At 43.8% G+C, this 25,152-nt stretch overlaps 2 protein-coding genes and 1 long non-coding RNA gene across 3 annotated transcripts in view; 2 read left to right on the top strand and 1 right to left on the bottom strand.

The window, feature by feature from the left end:
- Positions 1 to 25,152, top strand: part of LOC139551928 (uncharacterized) — a 225,725-nt gene that overhangs the window by 55,333 nt on the left and 145,240 nt on the right. The window lies entirely within an intron of this gene.
- On the top strand, positions 486 to 2,424 carry LOC139552024 (uncharacterized). Its single transcript, XM_071363362.1, has 3 exons — positions 486 to 964; positions 1,073 to 1,603; positions 1,738 to 2,424. Exons 1-3 carry the CDS (start codon positions 667 to 669, stop codon positions 1,902 to 1,904), a joined length of 996 nt encoding a protein of 331 aa, XP_071219463.1. The 5' UTR covers positions 486 to 666; the 3' UTR covers positions 1,905 to 2,424.
- On the bottom strand, positions 14,143 to 23,454 carry LOC139552023 (SUMO-interacting motif-containing protein 1-like). The gene is made up of 10 exons (XM_071363361.1): positions 20,496 to 23,454; positions 19,992 to 20,103; positions 19,782 to 19,863; positions 19,534 to 19,603; positions 16,355 to 17,897; positions 15,377 to 15,594; positions 15,214 to 15,270; positions 15,015 to 15,114; positions 14,746 to 14,919; positions 14,143 to 14,626 (listed from the first exon to the last, which is right to left on the bottom strand). The coding sequence occupies exons 5-9, from the start codon at positions 17,805 to 17,807 to the stop codon at positions 14,747 to 14,749; spliced, it is 2,001 nt and encodes a 666-aa protein (XP_071219462.1). The 5' UTR covers positions 17,808 to 17,897; positions 19,534 to 19,603; positions 19,782 to 19,863; positions 19,992 to 20,103; positions 20,496 to 23,454; the 3' UTR covers positions 14,143 to 14,626; position 14,746.

The raw sequence follows: 25,152 nt of genomic DNA, 5'->3' as shown, positions 1-25,152 counted from the left end.
TTATGTCTAGGCCTCAGCATAGAGTATTGCTGCCAGGATAGTTGAATTGCTCTGTGTTTTATTTGAAGGGTGTGGAAGGAAACCCTGGAGGAGGGAAACGACCTCGCTCGGCTGGTAAGAGAATGAGAGTTAGAGACATACTACAAGTCAGTGAGCTCTTTACTAGCCTTTCGACAACGAGTTAGCACAGCAGAATAGATCTGTTGTGAAATTACACTAATGGGACTTCCTGTTTCATACTGCAGGCTTGGGAAGTAAACACTTGCCTAAAAATGATGGACATAGAGCACGAGGCTTTCTGCAAGCTCCGCCGCTCCATGCACTCCACCTCGCCAGCTGACATGTGAGTTCCATGTACTGCCCTGCATATGACTTGATCCATTTATCTACACATCTGTAACTACGCAGAAACAGACTAAGACAGTGTTCTCTGTGAGCACATTGCACATCGTTTAGCTTTGTCTTCTTGTTGATTTCAGCGATCCTAAACTCCACATCATCGTGGAGAGAGCTGTGAGGAGCATTCTGGGCGAGCTGTCCAATGAGCCCCGTAGCAACCTGCTCAGCCCATCTCAGGTGGTGGTGGAGGTGGTGCCCAGGCTCCTCCTGGCCCTGTGGCTTCAGCCAGAGGAAGGCCATTCAGAGCACCCAATCCTAATAAGCGGGATGGCCGTGGGCATGGTGGCGGCCGTAGTGGAGAAGCTCTCCTGCATGTTAAAGGACCCTTCCCCTCACATCCCGTTTTCCCGGGCTGCTGCTTTTGACTCTGTGCGGTCGATCCTCGGGAGAATCAGTCAGTCCTTCTCCACAGATGACCTCCAGAGCCGTTTTTATATCAGCTCTGTCTGTGCCTTTGTGGCGGACGAGGTGCAGAGCTGCTTCCAGCCCCCTGCAGCCATCCTACCAGTCCCCCCTGTCCTCACGGTGGCCGTTTCCACCACACTACCAGCTGACATCCAAGCAGGTGAGTAGCAATGATAGAGAGCACTCTGACAGATGCCTGTTGTGATGACATCTTGGTGCCTTGTAGTAGTAGAGCTCATCAGGATTGTTGTTGTCACCCATAACACAGACCCGGCTTCTTCCCACCTGGAGGTTGTAAACATCACCCCAAACACAGAGGCAGACCCGGGATCTTCCCACCTGGAGGTTGTGGACATCACCCCTAACACAGAGGCAGACCCAGCTTCTTCCCACCTGAATGTGGTGGACATCACCCCTAATACAGAGGCAGATCCGGCTTCTTCCCACCTGAATGTGGTGGACATCACCACTAACACAGAGGCAGATCCGGCTTATTCCCACCTGAATGTGGTGGACATCACCCCTTATACAGAGGCAGATCCGGCTTCTTCCCACCTGAATGTGGTGGACATCACCGCTAATACAGAGGCAGATCCGGCTTCTTCCCACCTGAATGTGGTGGACATCACCCCTTATACAGAGGCAGATCCGGCTTCTTCCCACCTGAATGTGGTGGACATCACCACTAACACAGAGGCAGAGCCCATCTCTTCCCACTTGGAGGTTGTGGACGTCACACCTGAAGAAAGGAATCTCACGATGGCCGTCTTCGCCACTCTGCCAGCTGACATCCAAGCAGGTGAGTAACACTTAGAGAGCACTCTGACAGGTGCCGTTTGTCATGACATCTTAGTAGAACCTTTCAACTGGCCAGTGTTTAGAACCTACGGTTTGCATTTGTTTACATTCTGTTCCTCTTTGTTCCCTTTCCAGAGGATGTTGCTGTGGTCATCCCGGATGTCACCCCACACGTCACCAAGGACGTGACACTGGATGTTCCATGCAGAGCTAGAAAAGGGGCAGTCCGGCGATTATTTTGCAGGCTTTGGAGGGCAGGTTGCTGCTGCGCCTGCCACAAGGAAGAGGAGGAACAATATTAATTATTCATCAGACCTTCAGAAATGGGATTGAACCATAGACCATTAAATTAAATTATTATGGATTCAATTCTGCTTTTATTCTGTTTACTACTTCATTTCAGAACTTTTCTATAAACTTTCACTTTGCAAGTGTGGAGTAGGTTGTGTAAATAAGTGGGAAACATCCCAATTTGAATGCTTTTAATAATTTACTTTGTACATTTAAAAAAATATATATTATTTGACAACAAAAAAACAGAGGGCGCTCAACCAACGTTGATTTGAGGTGCAACCAAAAATTTGAATCATCATAGAAAAGGAAAAAGCGCAACTCTTGCTCACTATAAAAAAAAATGCATTGTTTTATTCAGGCAAGGTTAAAAGATTAACGTTTCGGCCTAGTCTATGACGATATGCAAGTTGTGTTTGCCCAGTAAAAGGGTGACCCAGACTCACCCTGGTTCTTGAGGGTTGAAGACAGTGAAAAATGATCATTAAGTAAATGGGACTTTTCAATTCTTGAATAAAAATCTTTAATGAACATGAATTTAAATACAATTGACTTGAGGATCAGAGCAGACAGGCTGACTGGCTAGCCCTGAAGGCCCTCTGCCTCTGTGTGGTTCATCTCAACCAAGAGGTTGTGTGGGTTGTCTTTCTCTCTGGGTGTGAATCACTATGACCTCTCCCTCTGCCTGCCATTTGGCTGATCAGAAGCCTTCTGCTCTTTCTTGCTCACATGAACAGGAGGAATGGCCTCTGGGGTAACCTCCTCCTCTATCTAACGCCTCCTCCACCTCCTCTTTCTGACTGTGTTTGACTGAGGTCCCTCGTTCTCTCTCCCTGGGTGTTGGATAGTTCCTCCTCCTCTGTGTCTTTGTGAGTTTGGAGGGAGTTATCCTGTTCCGGCTCCCCCTAAGGGTGTGCACCGTAATCTCTTTCGGTGTGTTGAGGGGTTCAGTGGTTTTGGAGGGAGTCTGAAGTTCGATCTCTAGCGATGAGTGTGGGGTCTGTCCCGTGGTGTTGTCCCCCTCCCTCCTAAGGAGGAGCCACTGAGACATGTGATGAGGCCAAGGAAGATCACTCTGCAAGGACGGGATAGGACACATCACAACACTGCTGCTCATTCATATTCAAACACACCTCAGACACAAACATGGACGCCAACCGCCCCACACACACAATGAACTTACCTGTACATATCAGAATCATACATTCGACAGCCACCTCTTCCCCCACATGTATTGATCCCCCACCTCAAACATGTTGAGTCAATTCCAGATGCTGGAATGGTGCTGGAATGCAGGTGCAGTAGGGCCTAGTATGTAATGATGTGATACCATGTGTAACCCATATCCTGTGTTTGTGTTGATGTTTTTTAACTTTTATTTAAACAGGGAGTAACATTGACATTAAACATCTATTTTACAAGAGTGCCCTGTAAAAGTTGAAGTCATATTGAACAACTACCAGAGAGAAACTTCTCTACATAGGAATTGCATACCATATTTTTTCCATACATCAAAATAATACTTTATTGTCAATCAGCAATTACTTACTTAGATAAGGCCTCAACAAGGCCCCAGTTAATGGTTGAAAATAACTTATTTCAGTGCCAATGAGTTACACTGCGTGTATAAAATATTAAGAACACCTGCTCTTTCCATGACATATGCTGACCAGGTGAATCCAGGTTAACACTATAATCCCGTATGGATGTCACTAGTTAAATCCACTTAAATCAGTGTAGATAAAGAGGAGGAGACAGGTTTTAAAAATATTGTAAGGCTTGAGACAATTGAGACATGGATTGTGTATGTGTGCCATTCAGAGGGTGAATGGGCAAGACAGAATTTTTACGTGCCTTTCAACGGGGCATGGTAGTAGGTGCCAGGGGTACCAGTTTGTGTCAAGAACTGCAACGTTGCTGTTTTTTTAACGCTCAACAGTTTCCCGTGTGTATTAAGAATGGTCCACCACTCAAAAGACATACAGCCAACTTGACACAACTGTGGGAAGCATTTGAGTCAACATGGGCCAGAATCCCTGTGAATGTTTTGTACACTTAGTACATTAATAGTATTGATACCATGATCTTACCGTAACCTGTAAAGCTGGAGCAGCCTGCGAGGCAGGGGGAGGTGTAGGTGATGCCGTTGTCTGAACACACAGGGTCCCACTCCCCAGCCAAGCAGGAGCAGTCTCTGTTACACTGACAACAGGCTGCCATCGTACACCAGGGGACCTGGGGGACAGAAAGAATGGCTGGTAATAATGATGTTTAAATAATTGTTGCTGAACTATCATTGACATAGGCACAGTGTCAGATCTCCCCAAGGAGATGTGGGTGTGGAGTCAGGCGCAGGAGAAACAAGTTCCAAAGAAAAGGGTGTTTTATTCAACTAGCTCAAAAAACAACAGGAACACCGGACTACAGCAATAGCCACGAAAACCCCACTCAAACATTCTAGGGAAAAACACCTGTAAAACATGAGCTAATAAAAACAAAGCCCAAACTCACTGACAGTTCAAACGAAAACAATCCCGCACAAAACCCCAAAGGAAATGTTGAATTAAATACCCCCCCTAATTAACCAAAATGAAACCAGGTCAAACACAAAATAGACATAACCAAAAGAAAAGGAAAAAGGATCGGTGGCAGCTAGTAGACCGGCGACGACGACCGCCGAGCGCCACCCGAACAGGGAGAGGAGCCACCTTCGGTGGAAGTCGTGACACACAGTGACAAAACAGCCAGGAATCCTGGCTCAGTAACAACCATACTGTATATTCCCACAAGAGGGAGCCCCGGCACAAGCCCACGTGTGTTTTGGTCTAACTTTCCTTCATAACTTTCCCACCAACCCACCAACCAACCAACCCACCAATCAGATGTCATATACAGGCACTCGTTGTAGGACACGGTCAGACCAGCCACCTGAACATTGTCACACTTAATGCCAGACTGCAGAGGGAGGAGGAGGTAGGCCATGAAGGAGGTGACGAAAGACAGTTGGGCTCCAGACACGCCAAGCTTATACCTCTACATCAGTAGACCTCCCAGGAATATCCGCACCGCACCCACAGGCAGGTTCAACTCACCTGGAAAAGATCTACTCACACGTCTATAGTGCTACCAGTGTGCTGGAGTTTCATTTCCACTCATGTTCAACAAACCTACAGGGGATGGGAGAGAACAAAAAAATTGTATTTAATGCCATTCAACATCAATACTGACAGGATGGAACATTTCAGCTGGAGCATGTCCAGGTTTCTATGGCTTCGTTAAGACAGGCAGCCCAATTCAGTAATTTTTTGAGTAATTTGTATTTTGACCAATCAGATATGCTCTGAAAAAGAGCTGATGCGAAAATATCTAATGTGATTGTTCAAAAGAACTATTAGTGGAAAAAATATAATAATTGGGCTGTCTGTCTAAACGCATCCCTTGTCTCTGACCCAAACTTCAGTCCTTGCATCGATTACAGAGGGCTGAAAAGAATTACGATCAAGAATCGTTACTCCCTACCCGATGTCCGTCGCCTTCGAGTTGGCCGTAGGAGCCCAATTCTTCACCAAACTGCACCTCCGCAATGCTTAAATTCTGTTGAGAAGCAGGGAGGGAGATGAGCGGAAAACTGCCTTTAACACCCCTAGTGGTCACTGAGTATTTAGTCATGACCTTCGGAATATCGAACTCACCGGCAGTCTTTCAAGCATTGATCAATGACACTCTTTGGGATATGTTGAACCTGTTCATCTTTGTTTACCTCGACGACATCCTGATCTTCTCCAAAAACCCTTCCGGAACACATACAGCCCTGTCCCACCTCACTCAAGCAGGATTTTGCTGGAATCCCGAGGCTGACAGGGCATTCATAGAGCTCAAGGGACGTTTCACCTCCGGACCCATCCTCGTTCATCCTGATCCTACTCGTCCCTTTGTGGTAGAGGTGGACCGCCTCGTACACCGGAGCTGGGGCGGTCCTTTCACAGCGGAACGAGGACAAGAAACTGCACCCATGCCCATCTCTCAAAGTGGTTCTCGCCAGCGGAAGGCAACTACGATGTAGGCAACCGGGAGCTCTTGGCAGTTAAGTGGGCCCTTGAGGGGTGGAGACACTGGTTGGAACCACTGCTTCATCTTCTGGTCTCTTCTCTGCACCTGGGTCCAACCTTACCACATCACAGTTATAGCATCTCTTTTTTTTCTTTTTATAATATGTTTATTATTTTCCAATAAAAATAAAGTAAAAAAGACAGCAATACAAACAATGACATTCATTGTACTGTTGAATGGGATGGCCAATTTAGAGGACAAAACAAAAGTTAACTCACACATACACAAAATAAAACAAAATCCTATTAGGTGGTACATGTATAAGAAGACAGCATATAGTCATTCCAAGCAGTGTAGTTCAGCCAAAAATAAATATTGAGTGGAGTACAGCACAGAGTAGCAGCAGATCGTCAGCCCAGTTATGAAGCGGGACTAGACCATTTATCCAGTATCGGCTGCCATATTTTGTAAAACAATGGACTTCTATTGGAGGTGTTGTATCGAATCTTTTCCATATGTATTACATTCCCTAAATCCCGTAACCACATTTCAAAAGTAGGTACAGTCTCCAATTTCCAAAATTGCAATATGAGCCTTTTGGCTAATAGAGTACAAAGAGAGACAGCTTTCCCTTCCTGGTTATTCCCATCAACTGTACCAAACAGAGCGATCAATGGGTCTGGGGCTAGAACTCTATCAAAGGCCTTAGATAAGTAATCAAAAATGAGAGCCCAGTAAGCATGTAATTTAGGGCATGTCCAGAATAAGTGGGTCAACGTCCCCTCCTCCTGCTTGCACCTCTCACACAGTGGTGAGGTGTCCGGGAATATTTTATGCAGTTTTACTTTTGAGTAGTGTAACCTGTGTATCACCTTAAACTGTACAAGGTTGTGTCTGGCATTCACTGAACTGTGGTTTATATTCCTGAGAGCTTCTATCCAGTCCTCATTTGAGAGCTTCTACCCAGTCCTCATCTGAGATTTCTGAACCAAGTTCTTGTTCCCAAGCCCTTTTAATGGTGTCTGTGGATACCTCTATGTGGGCCTGTAGCACATCATACAGTCTAGAGACCGACCCTTTTGAATGGGGTTTGACAAGGATCAAGCTATCTAATGTAGGACTATTTGGCTTCATGCCATACTGTGGGATATGTGTCCTTAAGAAATTCCTGATTTGGAGGTATCTGAAAAAATGTGTTGTTGGCATGTTGAACTTTGCCTGTAATTGTTGAAATGAAGCTAACTGACCATCTATGGATAAATTACCAATTGTTGTGAGCCCCTTCTCCCTCCACTGTGAAAACACCACATCATCCAATGCAGGGTGGAAAGCATGATTCAGGCTAATCGGGCTGTCTATGTAAACAGTGGGTATGTTAAGAAAATCCCTAATCTGTTTCCAGATCCTAAGCGTATGACAAATGACTGGATTGGAGTCATAAGTGGCTTTTTTCACATATGATGGGCTATTAACAAGTGCAGGTGTAACAGTATAACTTTAGTACGTCCCCTCGCCCCGACACGGGCGCGAACCAGGGACCCTCTGCACACATCAACAACTGACACCCACGAAGCGTCGTTACCCATCGCTCCACAAAAGCCGCGGCCCTTGCAGAGCAAGGGGCAACACTACATATTGGTTTCAGAGCAAGTGACGTAACTGATTGAAATGCTACTAGCGCGTACCCGCTAACTAGCTAGCCATTTCACATCCGTTACACTGACCCCCCTTTCAACCTCCTCCTTTTCCGCAGCAACCAGTGATCCGGGTCAACAGCATCAATGTAACAGTATAACTTTAAACCGTCCCCTCGCCCCGACCTCGGGCGCGAACCAGGGACCCTCTGCACACATCAACAACTGACACCCACGAAGCGTCGTTACCCATCGCTCCACAAAAGCCACGGCCCTTGCAAAGCAAGGGGAAACCCTACTTAAGTCTCAGAGCAAGTGACGTAACTGATTGAAATGCTAGTAGCGCGTACCCGCTAACTAGCTAGCCATTTCACATCCGTTACACTCACCCCCCTTTCAACCTCCTCCTTTTCCGCAGCAACCAGTGATCCGGGTCACGGCACCAATGTAACAGTATAACTTTAGTACGTCCCCTCGCCCCGACACGGGCGCGAACCAGGGACCCTCTGCACACATCAACAACTGACACCCACGAAGCGTCGTTACCCATCGCTCCACAAAAGCCGCGGCCCTTGCAGAGCAAGGGGCAACACTACATATTGGTTTCAGAGCAAGTGACGTAACTGATTGAAATGCTACTAGCGCGTACCCGCTAACTAGCTAGCCATTTCACATCCGTTACACAGGGAGTGAGGAACGTTGACAGGAGGCCTGCTCGATCAAAAGCCATGAAGGCATATCCTTCTGTCTCATCGCAGGTAAACTTTCCCTCCAGAAAGACACAATGTTCAGATTAGCAGCCCAATAATACAGTTTGAAGTGAGGAAGGCCAAAGCCCCCCTCTATCTTGTACTTGCATAAATGCTTCTTTGAAATTCTGGCTGCCTTGTTATCCCATAAAAATGGAGTTACTATTGAATCCAGTTTCTTAAAATAGCTTTGTGGTATGAAATTGGGTAGACATTGGAAGAGGTAAAGAAACCTGGGTAGGACAACCATTTTAATAGCGTTTATACGACCAACCAAGGAAATAGGCAGTTTTCCAAAAATCGATATTTTGTTTAAGCTGATATATTTTCATGTCCCAATTCGCTTTCAATAGCTGATCAAGGTCTCTTGTCACTACAATGCCAAGGCTTGTGAACTTGTCCCTCACTGTTCTAAACGGGGTAGATTGCAGAAATTGCATATCCACAGGCCGTGATATTGGCATCAACTCACTTTTTTGCCAGTTTATCTTGTAGCCAGAGAAGGAGCTGAATGTTTTTATCAAGTTAAGTAAGGGTGGAATAGAAGTTTTAGGCTTGGACAAAAACAAAAGAACATTGTCTGCATATAGGGAAATTTTGTGCTGTGTGTCTTTTATTTTAACAGAAGCTATATCGGCACATGCCCGAATGCGAGTAGCAAGGGGTTCCATGGCTATAGCGAAGAGAGCAGGCGAAATAGGGCACCCCTGTCGGCACCCCTTGAACAGGCGGAATGACTGCGACATTTCCTGATTGGTCACCACGGACGCCATTGGGTGTGCATAAATAATTCTTATCCAATTAATAAATTCCTTTCCAAACCCAAAATGCTCCAGAACCGACATCATATACTTCCACTCAATCTGATCAAACGCCTTCTCCGCATCAAGAGCTATTACCACTGCCTCAACTTTATGATCATGATACATTACGTTGAAAAGGCGTCTCAAATTGTAGTATATATGTCGGCCCCGGATAAAACCTGTCTGGTCAGGGTGTATGATGTCGGAAATATATTTTTTCAATCGGTTTGCCAATATCTTTGTCAACACCTTGTTTTCTATGGGGAGTAACGACACGGGGCGATACGACGACATCTCCATGGAATTTCTATCTTTTTTCAAGATCAGGGCTATTGTAGCCTCATACAGTGTTTGCGGGAGTTTGGCATTTTCTTTGGATTGTTGAAACATTCGCAACATAACTGGAGATAGACTAGCGTAGTACTTCTTATAGAATTCTATTACATATCCATCGGGCCCAGGGGCCTTGCTGTTTGGAAATTGTGCTATCGCTGTGTTAATTTCATCTAAGGTTATCCCTGCATCGAGTGCGGCAGCTGCCCCCCTGTCTAGTTTAGGAAGTTCACATTCAGCGAGAAAGCGTTCCATAGTTTGTGGATCAGTAGCATCGCATTTTGATTGGTATAGCTCTGAGTAAAACTGCGCAAAGCATTTATTAATGTCCTGCGGATCTGTTACTATTTTACCCTTCTTGTCTTTTATTTTGTGAATAGCTCTAGATGCCTGTACATGCCTTAGCTGTCTTGCTAATAATTTATGTGGTTTGTCCCCCAGTTCAAGATAACTTTGTTGCGTTCTAGCAAGTAAAGAGCCCACCCGTTTCGAAAGGATGGTATTGTAATCATACTTTAACTTTGTGATCTTCTCAAGGACTGTATACGAGGAATTTGTCCTAAAAACGTTCTCCTGTTCCCCTAACTCTCTTTCAATTTCTCTCAGCCTAGTATTGGCACGTTTCTTCCTCTCTGATGTATAAGACATAATGTAACCTCTAATCACAGCCTTTAGAGATTCCCAAAGGGTGGAGTCGTCAACATCCTCCGTGTCGTTAGTTCTGAGGAAAAAGGCAATCTGCTCCTTCAAATACTGACAAAAAGCCTCATCTTTCAACAGGTATGCGTCTAAGCGCCACGGTCGCCGACCTGTCGACATAGACCCTGCTAGGTAAAGTCCCCCCTTATCTCAGCTCGCTGGTCACCATAGCAACACCTACCTGTAGCACGCGCTCCAGCAGGTTTATCTCTCTGGTCACCCCCAAAACCAATTCTTCCTTTGGCCGCCTCTCCTTCCAGTTCTCTGCTGCCAATGACTGGAACGAACTACAAAAATCTCTGAAACTGGAAACACTTATCTCCCTCACTAGCTTTAAGCACCAGCTGTCAGAGCAGCTCATAGATTACTGCACCTGTACATAGCCCATCTATAATTTAGCCCAAACAACTACCTCTTTACCTACTGTATTTATTTATTTATTTTGCTCCTTTGCACCCCATTATTTCTGTCTCTACTTTGCGCTTTCTTCCACTGCAAACCAACCATTCCAGTGTTTTTAGTTTTTATTTTACTTGCTGTGTTGTATTTACTTCGCCACCATGGCCTTTTTATATTTTTATTTATTTATACATATATTTGTTTGCCTTTACCTCCCTTATCTCACCTCACTTGCTCACATTGTATATAGACTTATTTTTTTATTTTTTTTCACTGTATCATTGACTATATGTTTGTTTTACTCCATGTGTAACTATGTGTTGTTGTATGTGTCGAACTGCTTTGCTTTATCTTGGCCAGGTCGCAATTGTAAATGAGAACGTGTTCTCAATTTGCCTACCTGGTTAAATAAAGGTTAAATAAATAAAAAAATAAAAAAATAAATATTGTCGAGTTTCAGCACCATGGACAGAGGAGAGTGGTCCGTAATTAGAATGGGGTGATAGGTAACCGACTCAGCTGCTGAAATTAGTTTGGAGTCCAACAAAAAATAGTCAATTCTGGAATATGATTTATGAACTGATGAAAAGAAAGAATAATCCCTATCTGTTGGGTGCGTCAGTCTCCAAATATCGACAATGTTAAGGTTTGTCATCAATGTATTTAGACAGACACTGGCATTTGATTGTTGAAGTGACCTTGATAGCTGTTTATCTAAAAGAGGATCTAACGTACAGTTAAAGTCACCTCCAACAATAACACTTGTATCCGAGATATTTGGTATGGCCTTAAATACCCTTTGAAAAAATAATGGATCATCGAAATTGGGTCCATATAAATTGACCAAGGTTATTGGTTTTGAATTCAGTGTACCAGCCACAATAATATACCGACCATTAGGATCTGAAATCGAGGTTGAGTAAACAAAAGGAATGTTTTTCCTTATCAGGATTGCTACCCCTCTCGCTTTTGCATCAAAGTTAGACTGGTATATCTGACCGATCCAGCCGACTCGTAGCTTGGCCTGCGCGGAGCGTTTAATATGAGTTTCTTGAAGAAGCACTATGTCAGCACCCAGTGATTTAAGATGAGAAAAAACCTTAGCTCGTTTCACGACATGCCCTAATCCATTACAGTTCCAGCTGACTATCTTTATTCCACCTGGTCTACTCTGTGCTCGGTCACTATGTGGCATTTCTTATTTTAAAGCAAATTGCTGCTGTCATACAAAACCCAGAAGAAAAACGTCCCGCCGTGCGGGAGCTTGTCATGCCACCTGTATTAATAAACGTGAACATAAAACACAGACCCCATCCCCCCCCCCGTCCCTTTACTGAGTGACTAACCCAAACGAAGCACTCCTTGGCTAACACACAAACCTTAGGGTGTCTAGACATACAGCTTGAACTAACTCGTCGTCTATAAATGCTCCGCATATAAACTAATATTAAATAACACTTAACTTAACTCTCACGTTAGGGGGTGAGTGGCGCTAAAACATGACATGCCAAACAATGCTATATTAGCCACAACATCTCACCTATCATATAAGTCCCAATTTCTGATCTTCTGATCGAAAAGACATAGGCCGGAAATTCAATTCAAACACATTCCTGGCCTGTATTTGTCCATTTAGCCGGCTGGCACAGCCGTTCTGTATCCTCAGCCGGGGAGCTTGCTTGTCAAGAACAGATCGGCCTCTTTTGCGTTGTCAAACGTACGTGTTGATCCCTCGACTGTCACCTTAAACCGGGCTGGGAAGAGGAATCCATATCGGATGTTGGCCGCCCTGCATTTGTTGCGTACCTCATCATACTCTTTCCGTTGGTTCCTCACCTCCAAGGTAAGATCTGGGTAGAAAGACACCCTGGCTCCGTTGTAGTTAAGGGGGAACTTTTGAATAGCCAGCTTGAGGATGAGATCCCTGGTGTGGGGATAGTGCAGCCTTACAATGAATGGCCTTGGTGGCCCGCCCTTGGCCGGCTTCGTTGCCTGTGATCTGTGTGCGCGGTCGATCAGGATGGCCGTTTTGAAGTGTTCACTCCCCAGCAATGCCGGTATCAGCTCCGAGACAAATTCAGTGGGTTTCCCTTTCTCAGTGTCCTCCTGGATCCCACATATTCGGATGTTCTGGCGTCTTGAATGCGACTCGAGCATTTCCAGTCGGGCCTTCAGGGTTTTGTTGTCATTTTTGAACGTTGCGCACTGTTTCTCTATGTCCTGTAGTCTGGCCTCGTGATCGACTGTCGTCTGCTCAACCTCGTGCACCCTTCCCTTAGTTGCCTTCACAGTTTCGGCCAAAGTCCCAATACTCTTTGAGATATCAGCCAACCTTGTGTCCACCTTCTTGCTTAGTGCGTTTATGGCAGCCAGTATGTCACTTTGAGTAGGATCTGTGGGGAACTCTTGGAAGCTAGCCTCTTCAGCTAGCTCCTCGTGGGTCGGCGACGTTGAAATTGGTTCGTTGTCTATCTCATTCCAATTATCTTGTTTAGCGCCCCCTTTTTTGGTGCCTTTTCCCTTTGTCATATTTGTTTGAAGTTATAGGTTGTGAGAGGTTAAGATAAATACTAATTTGTTTCAAAATTGAGCGGAGCTCTAGCAATGCACGTCTACTCCATAGCACGCTCTCTAGCGCCCCCCCGTTATACCGTCTCTTAATCCCTTCTCTTAACATGTATGGCCCCAAAACATAATCAAGCAGCTGACCAATTACGTAAGACTTTAGTTCTAAATTAACTGAGATTAACCCATTATTTCTATCTCTACTTTGCACATTCTTCCACTGCAAATCTACCATTCCAGTGTTTTACTTGCTATATTGTATTTACTTCGCCATATGGCCTTTTTTTTTTACCTTTACCTCCCTTATCTCACCTCATTTGGTCACATTGCATATACTTATTTTTCTACTGTATTATTGACTGCATGTTTGTTTTACTCCATGTGTAACTCTGTGTTGTTGTATGTGTCGAACTGCTTTGCTTTATCTTGGCCAGGTCGCAATTGTAAATGAGAACTTGTTCTCAACTTGCCTACCTGGTTAAATAAAGGTTTAATAAAAAAAAATAAAAAAATCAACAACTGGTTACATTTCTTTATTTCTAAAGTGAAACTATCCTCCGCATTGGAGTATCTCTACAAGTACAAGTTTAACCAGTATTTCAGTTGTTTTACCGTCCCATGAAGAAGTGTGGCAGGCCTGTGAGGAAGGATCCTACAGCCATGAGGAAACAGCCCATAGCAATGAGCCTGGGCCGGTGCAGCTTTGCCCCAAAATGGCTGACCACAGCCAGGAACAGGAATAGCAAATTATAAACGCTGTTTAAAAAAAAACTAAAAATGGCATATCAGTTTGGATACTAGGCAACAACTGGGACAACATTTCGTTTTTGCAGAGGGGTGTTGTAAGGGGCTTAATACAGTTGTATTCCAGCCACTAGGGGGTACTCTGGTGAAGCCCATGGGAAATAAAGAAATATAGTTTAAGTGAATTGGGAAGAGTAAGAATGAAAAACTAAAGAAAGACTGTAAACGGCTGTTACCTGTGCTAACATGATTAAAAGTGAAGTAAACCGTACTTTTCGCGTTGTAGTTTATATGATAAGCTCATTGGAAGGGTAACATATACAGGATGTACATAAATGGGCATAAACACGTGACACAGAAAATAAAAATATTGACATTTAGGAATTCAAAATGCATCTAAATATATTTCGTTCTGTCTATGGAATACGTAAAAGGTGTAGTTTAAAAAATATATATATGTATAAAATATACTTGTCTGTACAGTAAGTAAATGTAGGAAATCCAAAATGCACAAAAAATATGTTTTTGTAATGTCTAAAATAAAATATATGTGTATAATATATACTTGTCTGTAACGTAAAGCAATGCAGAAGCAATAAGCATTGTAAATGATGATAGAACACATCAAATTCATGTGAACATGAGGACACGAAGGAGATATTTAATTAAACGATCATATTTTAATACATTTTTAATGCTGAAGTTTTTCAATGCTGAAAAAAATCTATGTATGGCAAATCCACTCTGGGCAAATGGCCTGTTGGATAAAAATAAAAATTGTTAACATCCTTGCTACTGCAGCCACTTGCTATGTTAAAGTAAAATCTCAGTTAACGATGAATGGATACAATTTGGAAGGATTTTCCAGAGTCATACCTCAGTAGGGTAGAGTGTCAGGTGGCACAACCATTGGTGCCATGAGGTCAAAGTGTGAAGGAGGGAGCAAGCCAGAGAGCTGTCTAGGAAGCAGTCCAGGCCCATGGCTTGGAGGCTTTGAGTTGGTCCCATCATTGCAATGCATTGTAGGGTATCTGCTGCCCCATAGACCTGCTGGTAGTGGGAAAGGTGTTAGCAGGAGACCACCAGGGACATCTATGATCGGCTGACACAGTCTTAAACCACATGTATTCTAAAGCAATATTCACCTGCTTTCATAGAGTAAGGATTCACTCCTTTGGGGACACTGCCAGTGTTCCCCTGATATCCACATGTCCCCATCGGTGGAGGTGGTGGTACACACTTGTTCTGTAAAACACATCAACGCATTTTCCAAATTGTTAGTAATATTATCACAGTTGAAATACAATGGTTGTTCACTGTTTTTAATTTAATTTAAGTGTGTACCTCAGCCTTGTGCTCAGTTTTGTTAACCCATCTGTTTAGAGTTGGATCCCAGACAATCTGAGGAACAAGATATTAGCAATGTGAAGCAAGCCACAATTATTATTATTTTTAATCCACTCAATTGTCTCTACATAGAATATAGTGTTAATAACCAGTTCCTTACAGATCTGTCTTTGTCCTCAGGTAGATGAACCTCCTTCTTATTAACTCTTCCACTCCCAAAGACCCAGCTGAGCCAGCCTCCACTGTTATTGTGAACAGCAGGGGTCTCGGGCTCAGCCACCGGCCGGCTGCCAGTTTGGCACTGAGGGTTGGCCTCGGAGTGTTCCGGCTTGGTGATGGACATCATAGCAGGATGCTCAACATATCTAAGTCGGTTATCTGTAATAAGTGGGAAAAGTCAGGCCACTCTGCTCATGTCACCACACAGAACAATTACTAGATGACAGGTAGGAATGTCTCGCTCTGATACTCTGTTACAGCCCAATCTTAACCTACACGCAGTCACAGGGATTACTGGGAGGTTACTCCAGGACTCTGCCATCGCATTGTTTTGGTTGCAAAATCAACAATTCCCTGCATATTATGTGAGGGCTTGCAAATTTGACCAATCACCAAACTATTTCTGCATAAAATAGTCACATCATCACAATATTATCGCATAGAACTGACACATTACCACAGTACAAAATGAGGACTCGCAATTTCAACCAACCACCGCACATTTACTGCATAATATGGTTCAATCAAGCCACACGTCAACACAGTTTTTTCCCTTGTCAGCCAATTTTTGCAACAAATTGGACAAAACAATTGCATATTGCTATGCAAAATGTCATAATTGTCGCTGCAAAATCTAGCATATTTATCAGCTAATATCAAAAAAATCCATGCGAAATCCTGGAGAGATTCACCGGAGTATGAAAATGTATACACTCACTACTGTAAGTCGCTCTGGATAAGAGCGTCTGCTAAATGACTCAAATGTCAAAGTAAAATGGAGCTAAACCTGTTTTATGTAGAAAATGTATGAAAGTATTACAGCTATACACTAACATGAGCCATACATTTGATCTATCACAACTAAGTCTCACGCTATCACAAAGGTAATTTCTTTACTAATTAGGTAAGGTTAAGTGACCTCTTCTCTTGGAATAGAAATCCACAGGTGGAGTACACGCTCCACCATCCCATTTCCACAGTGGTGCCACCATGGGGATGATGGGAGGTGGTTGTGGATGATTGTTTCCATTCTTCACAGGGACACAGGCTGTGAGGAGGATCTCCTCCCTCTCTGCAGGGACACTAGCCTTTGGGACGATCCACTCCCTCTGCGCAGTGACACTGGCTGTGAGGAGGATGTCCTCCCTCTCTTCAGGGATGAGGCCTGATGCTCGGAGGATCTCCTCCCTCTGCACAGTGATGCTAGCTGCTGGGAGAATCCCCTCCCTCTGCGCAGGGACACTGGCTGTTTGGAGAATCCCCTCCCTCTGTGCAGGGATGAGGCCTGATGCTCGGAGGATATCCTCCCTCTCAGCAGGGACACTAGCCTTTGGGACAATCCCCTCCCTGTGCGCAGGGACGCTGGCCATTGAGACGATTCCCTTCCTCTGCGCAGTGACACTGGCCATCAGGAGGATCAACTCCTTTTGTGCAGGGATGAGGCCTGATGCTCTGAGGATCTTCTTCTTCTGCGCAGTGATAGAAGATGCTGGAAGAATCCCCTCCCTCTGTGACGGGATGAGGCCTGATGCTCGGGGGATCTCCTCCCTCTGCACAGTGATGCTAGCTGCTGGGAGAACCGCCTCCCTCTGCGCAGGGACACTGGCTGTTTGGAGGATCCCCTCACTCTGTGCAGGGACACTGGCTGTTTGGAGGATCCCCTCCCTTTGTGTAGGGATGAGGCCTGATGCTCGGAGGATATCCTCCCTCTCAGCAGGGACACTAGCCTTTGGGACAATCCCCTCCCTGTGCGCAGGGACGCTGGCCATTGAGACGATTCCCTTCCTCTGCGCAGTGACACTGGCCATCAGGAGGATCAACTCCTTTTGTGCAGGGATGAGGCCTGATGCTCTGAGGATCTTCTTCTTCTGCGCAGTGATAGAAGATGCTGGAAGAATCCCCTCCCTCTGTGACGGGATGAGGCCTGATGCTCGGGGGATCTCCTCCCTCTGCGCAGTGATGCTAGCTGCTAAGAGAATCGCCTCCCTCTGTGACTGGATGAGGCCTGATGCTCGGAGGATCCCCTCCCTCTGTGCAGGGATGAGGCCTGATGCTCGGAAGATCTCCTCCCCCTGTGCAGGGACACTGGCTGTGAGGAAGATGTCCTCCCTCTCTTCAGGGATGAGGCCTGATGCTCGGAGGATCTCCTCCCTCTGCGCAGTGATGCTAGCTGCTGGGAGGATCCCCTCCCTCTGTGCAGGGACACTGGCTGTTTGGAGGATCCCCTCCCTCTGTGTAGGGGTGAGGCCTGATGCTCGGAGGATGTCCTCCCTCTCAGCAGGGACACTAGCCTTTGGGACAATTCCCTCCCTGTTCGCAGGAACGCTGGCCATTGGGACGATTCCCTTCCTCTGCGCGGTGACACTGGCCATCAGGAGGATCAACTCCTTTTGTGCAGGGATGAGGCCTGATGCTCGGAGGATCTCCTCCCTCTGCACAGCAACTTTGGCTGCTGTGATGATCTGCAGGTATAATATAGAGCATATAGTCATTCCTTACAAAATCAACCACTTGGAATCTATAACATCATTGACACATACACTGAGTGTATTAAACATTAAGAACACCTTCTCTTTCCGTGACATAGAATACTCAGGTGAAAGCTATAATCCCTTATTGATGTTAATTGTTAAATCTTCTTCTCAGTGTAGATGAAGGGGAGGAGACAGGTTAAAGATGGATTTTTAGACAATTGAGACATGGATTATGTATGTGTGTCATTCAGAGGGTGAATGGGCAAGACCAAAGATTTAAGTCCCTTTGAACAGAGTATGGTAGTAGGTGCCAGAAGCACCGGTTTGTGCCAAGAACTGCAATGCTGTCGGGTATCAAGAATGGTCCCCTCCCACCAAGGGAGGGGGGGGGGCAACTCAATAGGAGCGTGTTCTTAATGTTTTGTTCACTCAGTGTAGATCAATCCGTAGCATATACTTTCCTTTGTATGTGTACTGATACTGTAAATACACAAATTATATTAATGTTATCTACAATATATTATAATACAGTAAGCCTCCCTGCTGCAGGGGCTTTTCCTCCTACAATTTTAAGCTGATTTTCTTCAATTTAGCAATATTTATTGTGTTTGGAATGGCACTGTTACTACAGCATTTGATGTAAGTATGTAGGGCAATTACCCATAATGCTCACTGACTGAACATTCAAAATTACCATGGCAATTATTGAAGCATTCACATGCCATCGGAAACTTGGAACCTCAGAGTTAAAAAGAATGTAAGAAATTAGCGTAGAGCTTCCTACTGGTTGATTCTGATACTTCACAAGTGGGAAACATGAAATCATCATTCCATAACGAGTTAGCGAGTCAGAAATGTCAGAATTTCCTAGTTCCGACTTGAAGGGCCTTCTATGATGTAGGGCAGGTCAGTAACCAAATAATTTTACTGTGCCCAGTCGCACACAGACTTTTATGGTCACACAAGTTGCCATCGGTGGATTCAAAATGAGTAGCCTAACAATTATTTACATGGCCCCAGGTACATTTGCAACCAAATTATTTTTCTGTGAGAAATCAATAATAGTTGCACACATAGGGCAACAGTCAGCAATTGACAGTGAGCAATGAGCAAGATAAGCATAGACGGGAAGTTGACAATAGCTTATTATTAGTGTAATCAAATTGTATTTCTATGGTTGCAGTCCTCAAAGATTGAATTGCATTGAATTGTATTAATCAGATCCAATGATTTACCACCCGTAGGGTGGGGTACCGCTAGTCATCATTATTATAATCACCATCTCAATCATTATCACCATACCATCATAGACTGATTCTTCTGTATCTGAGACTCATCTGACACTACCTTAGACATGGCAGTCTGCAACTCAATACACTGCCCCTGCATGGTGTTCAGCGTCCCCTGCATGTGGTTAATCGACTGCTTAACATCGTTCAGCAGGATCTGAATCTCAAGCCTGCAAGAAATCAGGCGGTTCAACATACTGAGATGACGAGAGGCTTCAGACCATGCCCATTGGACCATCTTTAGGATTCTTTCTCACTTAACACCAATCTTATTAGGAATGTAACTTTGTGCAGAAGATGTTACTATAGTGTTATTTAGAAGATAAAAAGTGTACTTTGTCAGGCGCCAAAAGGATGACGGGATGTCTCCCTGCTCCAGTGAGCTCTGCTGGCAGGTCTTGCTCACTGTTGGAGGAACGGGAGCCAAATTAGAGGAAAAATATCTATAGTTGTTCGGCAATGAAACATTCATGGCATAATGGGGATTGCCCTTCCCTGTGAAAAGAATAACAGCTGGGGTTTACTTTCTCACTTTTAGATAATGTAATACAATCTTTAAACCCATCAGAAGTGTAGTGCTTACCTCCATGAAAATATTGGTCCATGTTATTTATGGCTGCATTGTCCCAATGTTGACCACTAGTTCCAACTTGTGATGAGAAGGTCTTGATGAAACGATCAAGTCAACATTTTGTTAGACATTTCAGAGATAGCAATAACAATTGTACACGAGAAAGTGCAGTGTGTACATGAGACTGTGTATGTAAAAAAAATCTGGTGTGTGAGTACTCACATGAAAGGTATCCATGATTCTAGATTAAGCCAATCATGTACGTGATTACCATCCTATGGGTCAGCAATGGAATGATTGCTACACAGCTTTCAGGTGACTTTATGTCTTGGGCCTGGATGAACCATTGAAATACAAGTAATATTGTGAATTTGTGATGCATAATTGACATTGTAATTTGGAATATTCCATCAAAGTTATTTGTTTTGACAGTCAAAACAACTAACTCTTACGATTAATCACTTGACTTGAGTAATTTGAGTTGACGGAAATAGCAACTTTATATTCTGACCTAGACACTGACTTGTGCAATGCCTAATGCATAATCTATGCATGTTATTGGCTCATCATAGTATATAGCAGAGGGTCTCATAGTCCAAAAACAGCATTGGCCATTGGACTGCTCAGTCAAAACAACTCACTTTTACGATTAATCACTTGACTGGAGTAACTTGAGTTCGGACCTAAAACATTAAAAGTAGGCTATAGCTTGACGCATATCCTTACCTTGGACAAGCATATCCAAAAGGCCTATCCAGTCGTGCGTGAAGATACCTTTAGGCAGATAAAAGCGCGGTACGGGTTGAGACACGCTCGGTATGGTGAATCTGTAACACTGATATAAAAGCACGTTTTCGTTTATAATTTACACTGTAGAATGAACTGCAAGCCAATCAGAATCGAGTTTTAAACAATACCGTGGGTTCCATAGAACGTCACAAACATATTTGGCCACTTGCGTCACAGATTACAGTCACTGAACATGGGTTTAATAGCTATATTGGCTATATGTACAGTATATGCACATCGTATTGAATTGAGATTACATTTACTGCACCACTGTAATTATGTAGCCTAATCCTATGAGGATCATATGTGAAATGTCTGAATCATAGCACATGAAAACATAATGAAATTGACTGCAGATTATAAAATTCACTGTGACACAATATCCATGTAATTTCAATTAAATTACGTTGAACCAACGTGGAATAAACATTGCATTGATTGATGTGCCCAGTGGGAGGTGATCAATTCGAAATGATTGAATACATACAGTATTACAAAGAAAGAGATACAAAAATTGCTTCGAAAAGCTCGAAAAAGTCTCATTTCCCTGGGCCACACAAAAGTAAAATGTATGTACGCATTACTGTACATCGTTTTGGATGAAAGAGTCTGCTTTCAAATCTCTGACTCTCACACATATTAACAATCTCGCGATGTTTATTTCTGGCGCTTTCACGTTTGCGGGATTTTGTGAAGTAAATGATGCGCAGGAGAGCTCCATGAAATCAGTGACATGGTCAAGATGGCAACATGACAGGGTCTAACATTTCTAGCTGAGGACCAATTTGAGGGTTTTCTCACAAAGTTTATAGTTTTAGACTGCAGTTGCAATTTGTTTGTTTTTCACAAAAAAATGATATCTAACTATACAATTAGTAATTTTCTAATTAATCAAACCATTGACATATTTTTGACGATTTCCAAAGAACAAGCTAGCTATCGAAAAGTTTTAGCGTGTGTAGTTAAGTTGACGTGTATATAACCCTCTGTTCCCCCCATGTCTGTGTGTGGAATTGTTTGTTGTAAAGTGTATGTGCACTTCAGACTGGTTTGCGATGGGTTATTTCAACCCATATCTTGTTCTGGGTGCCGTTGGTTTTTCCCTCATTAAACTGCTCCGGTTATTACCCAGTTCTGCTCTCCTGCGCCTGACTTCCCTACAGCACGTTACGCACCTCTTACAATATCAATATCTTAGGTTTTGTACCATAGATTTTTCCAAGCGCTGGGATGCGCAGAACTTAGAATGCGGAGTTAATGAAATGCCCAGGAAATGGCACAGAAAATGTGGTGCGGTCTCTCCAATAAAGTCAATGGCCACACACCAATACATGGATTTGACAGACAAACTATTACTTAAATAGCAGTCTATTGTCACTTGTTATTCTATAGAGGGTCGTGATTCGTTTAGGTTAACTAACAAAAACAGTGGTCTGGTCCCTTTTCCATTATGGAAGCCTCCCAAAATCAACATCTAACATTCCAAAATATAGATATAAGCCTTCAAGTACTCATCTAACCAACTTCTTCAGGGCCAACCAGGCCCCCTGTAGCACCCCAGGCGCCCTGAAACCCAACCCCCGTAAGAAGAAGCCCAAATACGACCTGCCCTTACCCAGTATACATACAAGGTCAGGGGACAACACTGGTTTTTCGTCTTGTAGTTAAACTTGTTTTATACACAGTTTAAAGGGATAGTTCATCCCAATTACACAATGACTTAAGTTGCGTTTACATTTCAATTGAAATCCAATGCATCCAAAGTGTACATTAGTCGTTCCTGGTTCATAACATATTTTTTGGTCCCTTTCACAGCCATGTCAACAGTGGGCGTCAGGCTTGTAAGAGACATTAATTATATGTGAGATTCAGTGAACAAGGCTGGAAGGTAAGATTCTATCTCTCTTAACTACTCATTGTCCTGAATAGATAATCATGAGCTAACATTGTACCACCTTATTTGCTGTGACAGACAGTATTTTTAGGGAAGCAAGGCATTTGTGTAGGATGTGCATTGTAGAGTATGTTCTTTGGATTCTTTATCATGTATTGCTCATTGAAAGAGTCTATTTTAGTAATTCGTCTAAACTTGTCATTCGATTTCTATGGTATTTCTCTCAATTAGAACTGGGTATTGGCTCCAACGGGTTACTCTGCCTTCTACTGTGATGGAGAATGCCTCTACCCTCTGTGTTCCTGAATGAACTCCACCACCCACACTATGATCCAACTAGTGGTCAGTATGCACTACTACACCCTCTCTCACATGAACGCCAACATTACTGGTTTCAGTGGGAAAGATAGTGAATGGTTCAGACATTAATGGCAAATATAAAAACGAAGGAACCCAAGTTACCGGAGTCTACAATGGCAGACTGTTAATGTAGAGTAGGGATAGTGTAACATAGAAGTAACATTCAAGACTGAAGCAAATACCCCCTCTAGTGGTATACTTTATACTGTACCAGATTATGACACACACTGATAATACAAAACATTGACACCTGCTCTTTCCATGACATAGACTGACCAAGTGAAAGCTATGTCCCCTTATTGATGTCACTTGTTGAATCCACTTCAATCAGTGTAGATGAAGGGGAGTTAAAGAAATATTTTAAAACCTTGAGAGAATTGAGACATGGATTGTGTGTGTCATTCAGAGGGTGATTCGGCAAGACAAAAGATTGAACTGCCTTTGAACGGGGTATGGTAGTAGGTGCCAGGCGCACCAGGTTAAGTGTGTCAAGAACTGCAACACTGCTGGTTTTTTCATGCTCAACAGTTTCCCATGTGTATCAACAATGGTCCACCACCCTAAGGATGTCCAGCCAACTTGACACAACATGGGCCAGCATCCTTGTGGAACGCTTAGGGCAGCTTGTAGAGTCCATGCCCCGATGAATTGAGGCTGTTCTGAGGGAAAAAGGGTGTGCAACTCAATATTAGGAAGACGTTCCTAATGTTTTGTGCACTCAGTGTATGTAGTCCTACATGTTTTTAAATAGTACCGTATCACAAACCACATAAAGTGTGGTCCTGTAGTATCTATAAATCAACTAAACGTTGTTTTTTATTTCCATATGCAGATAATAAAGCATCATTGTTCATGTAATAATCTAATATTAGCATTATACCTCTAGGAAGAGGAAATGGTCATAAAATCAAATAGATGAAAAGACAGAAACAAAAATGGTTTTGAACTACAACTTATTTTATTTAAAAATGTAAAATTCAGTGCAAAGTAATGTAGTGCATTGGTGTCTAGATCCCTGTTGGGTGGCAAAGTGTCACAAGAATCCTGTGGGGAGAGAAAACAAGAGAATACATTAAATTAATGGGTGTTAACTAATCAGGGTTCAACAAAGCACTTCAAGTCCTCAATTCCTTCAAAAGAGATAGAGAAGGAGAAAGGAGTATGGTCCCTGCAGTAGGACTACATGCTGGCCATGAGGTTCTCCAAGTGGTACTCCAGGAGGCTGGAGAGCTCAGTGACCAGAGAGTCTGGGTTAAAGTACCAGGCCAGCTGCTGGCCAAACATGTCATCTAGCAGAGCCATCAGCATGCCCTGAAGAGAACACCACACAACACATAGAAAATGGCTCTGAGTTACTAGCTTATCAAGAGGAGAGAGACAATTAGAAATACTCCCCCTAAAATGGCATTGGAACCTGGTTAACCATGAATACGGAAGTAAAACGGAAGTACACTAAGAATATGGAAGTAAACCGGAAGTAACCTCTTGACTCTTACATTGAGCAGCAGCAGGTATCTGTCAGCCTCTGGCTCCATGTTGGCAGCAGTGGGCAGGAAGGAGTACAGGAGAGCGTACAGACGCTCCACAAACCCACCAGGGTGCTAAAGGAAACAAAGGAGGAGAAAAGAGGAGAGAAGAGAAGAGGAATTTAAGTGAAACTGCTAATAGAGAGATATCAAAACATGTACCAGTGAGATGCTACTTACCACCATCAGGGACTTCTGAATTATCATCATCCCAAACAGCACCAGCTCAAAGAGGACATCTATCATGTTCACATGATGGATCTAGGACAAGAAAACACGTTTGGAGAAAATAGGAATGATTTCATATAGATCAGCTACTGTGATGTACAAAAGACATGCATGTGGAAGAACTCAGTGAGACTTGAAAGAGTTAATGAACTCACCTTTGCCTCAGCCAGCTCCCTCTCAATGTCATTCCGCTTGGAGGGGTCACTCAGGTAGTCCACAAAGTCATTATAGGTATGGATGAACTTGGCCTCGTCCTATGACAAAGAAAAGAGCATCTTAGTGAACAGAACACATTTCCCCTCAGGGACGCTCTCTTTCCCTTGAAAGAGAATGAGTTAGTGAGTTACCATGTGGTTGGCCTGAACCAGTGCGCCCAGGAGGACCTTTCCCGCCACAAACAGATGGTTCCTGCTCAGGGTGGAACCAAGCAGGGTCTAGGGAAGAGGGAAGAGTTAGGCATCTTCCTCTAGGAGACAGAACAAGAAGTCACAGAGAGAAAAAGAAAAGTGGGTCCACTCACAGTGAAGGCCTGGCGCAGGGAGACGAGCCTCAGGGCGATGTCCTCCACTCTCTTGGTGGTAAGGTA

This window comes from Salvelinus alpinus, chromosome 24 (assembly GCF_045679555.1).
Source record: "Salvelinus alpinus chromosome 24, SLU_Salpinus.1, whole genome shotgun sequence".
Taxonomy (NCBI): Eukaryota; Metazoa; Chordata; class Actinopteri; order Salmoniformes; family Salmonidae; genus Salvelinus; species Salvelinus alpinus.
This window is presented reverse-complemented; position numbering and strand designations above follow the sequence as displayed.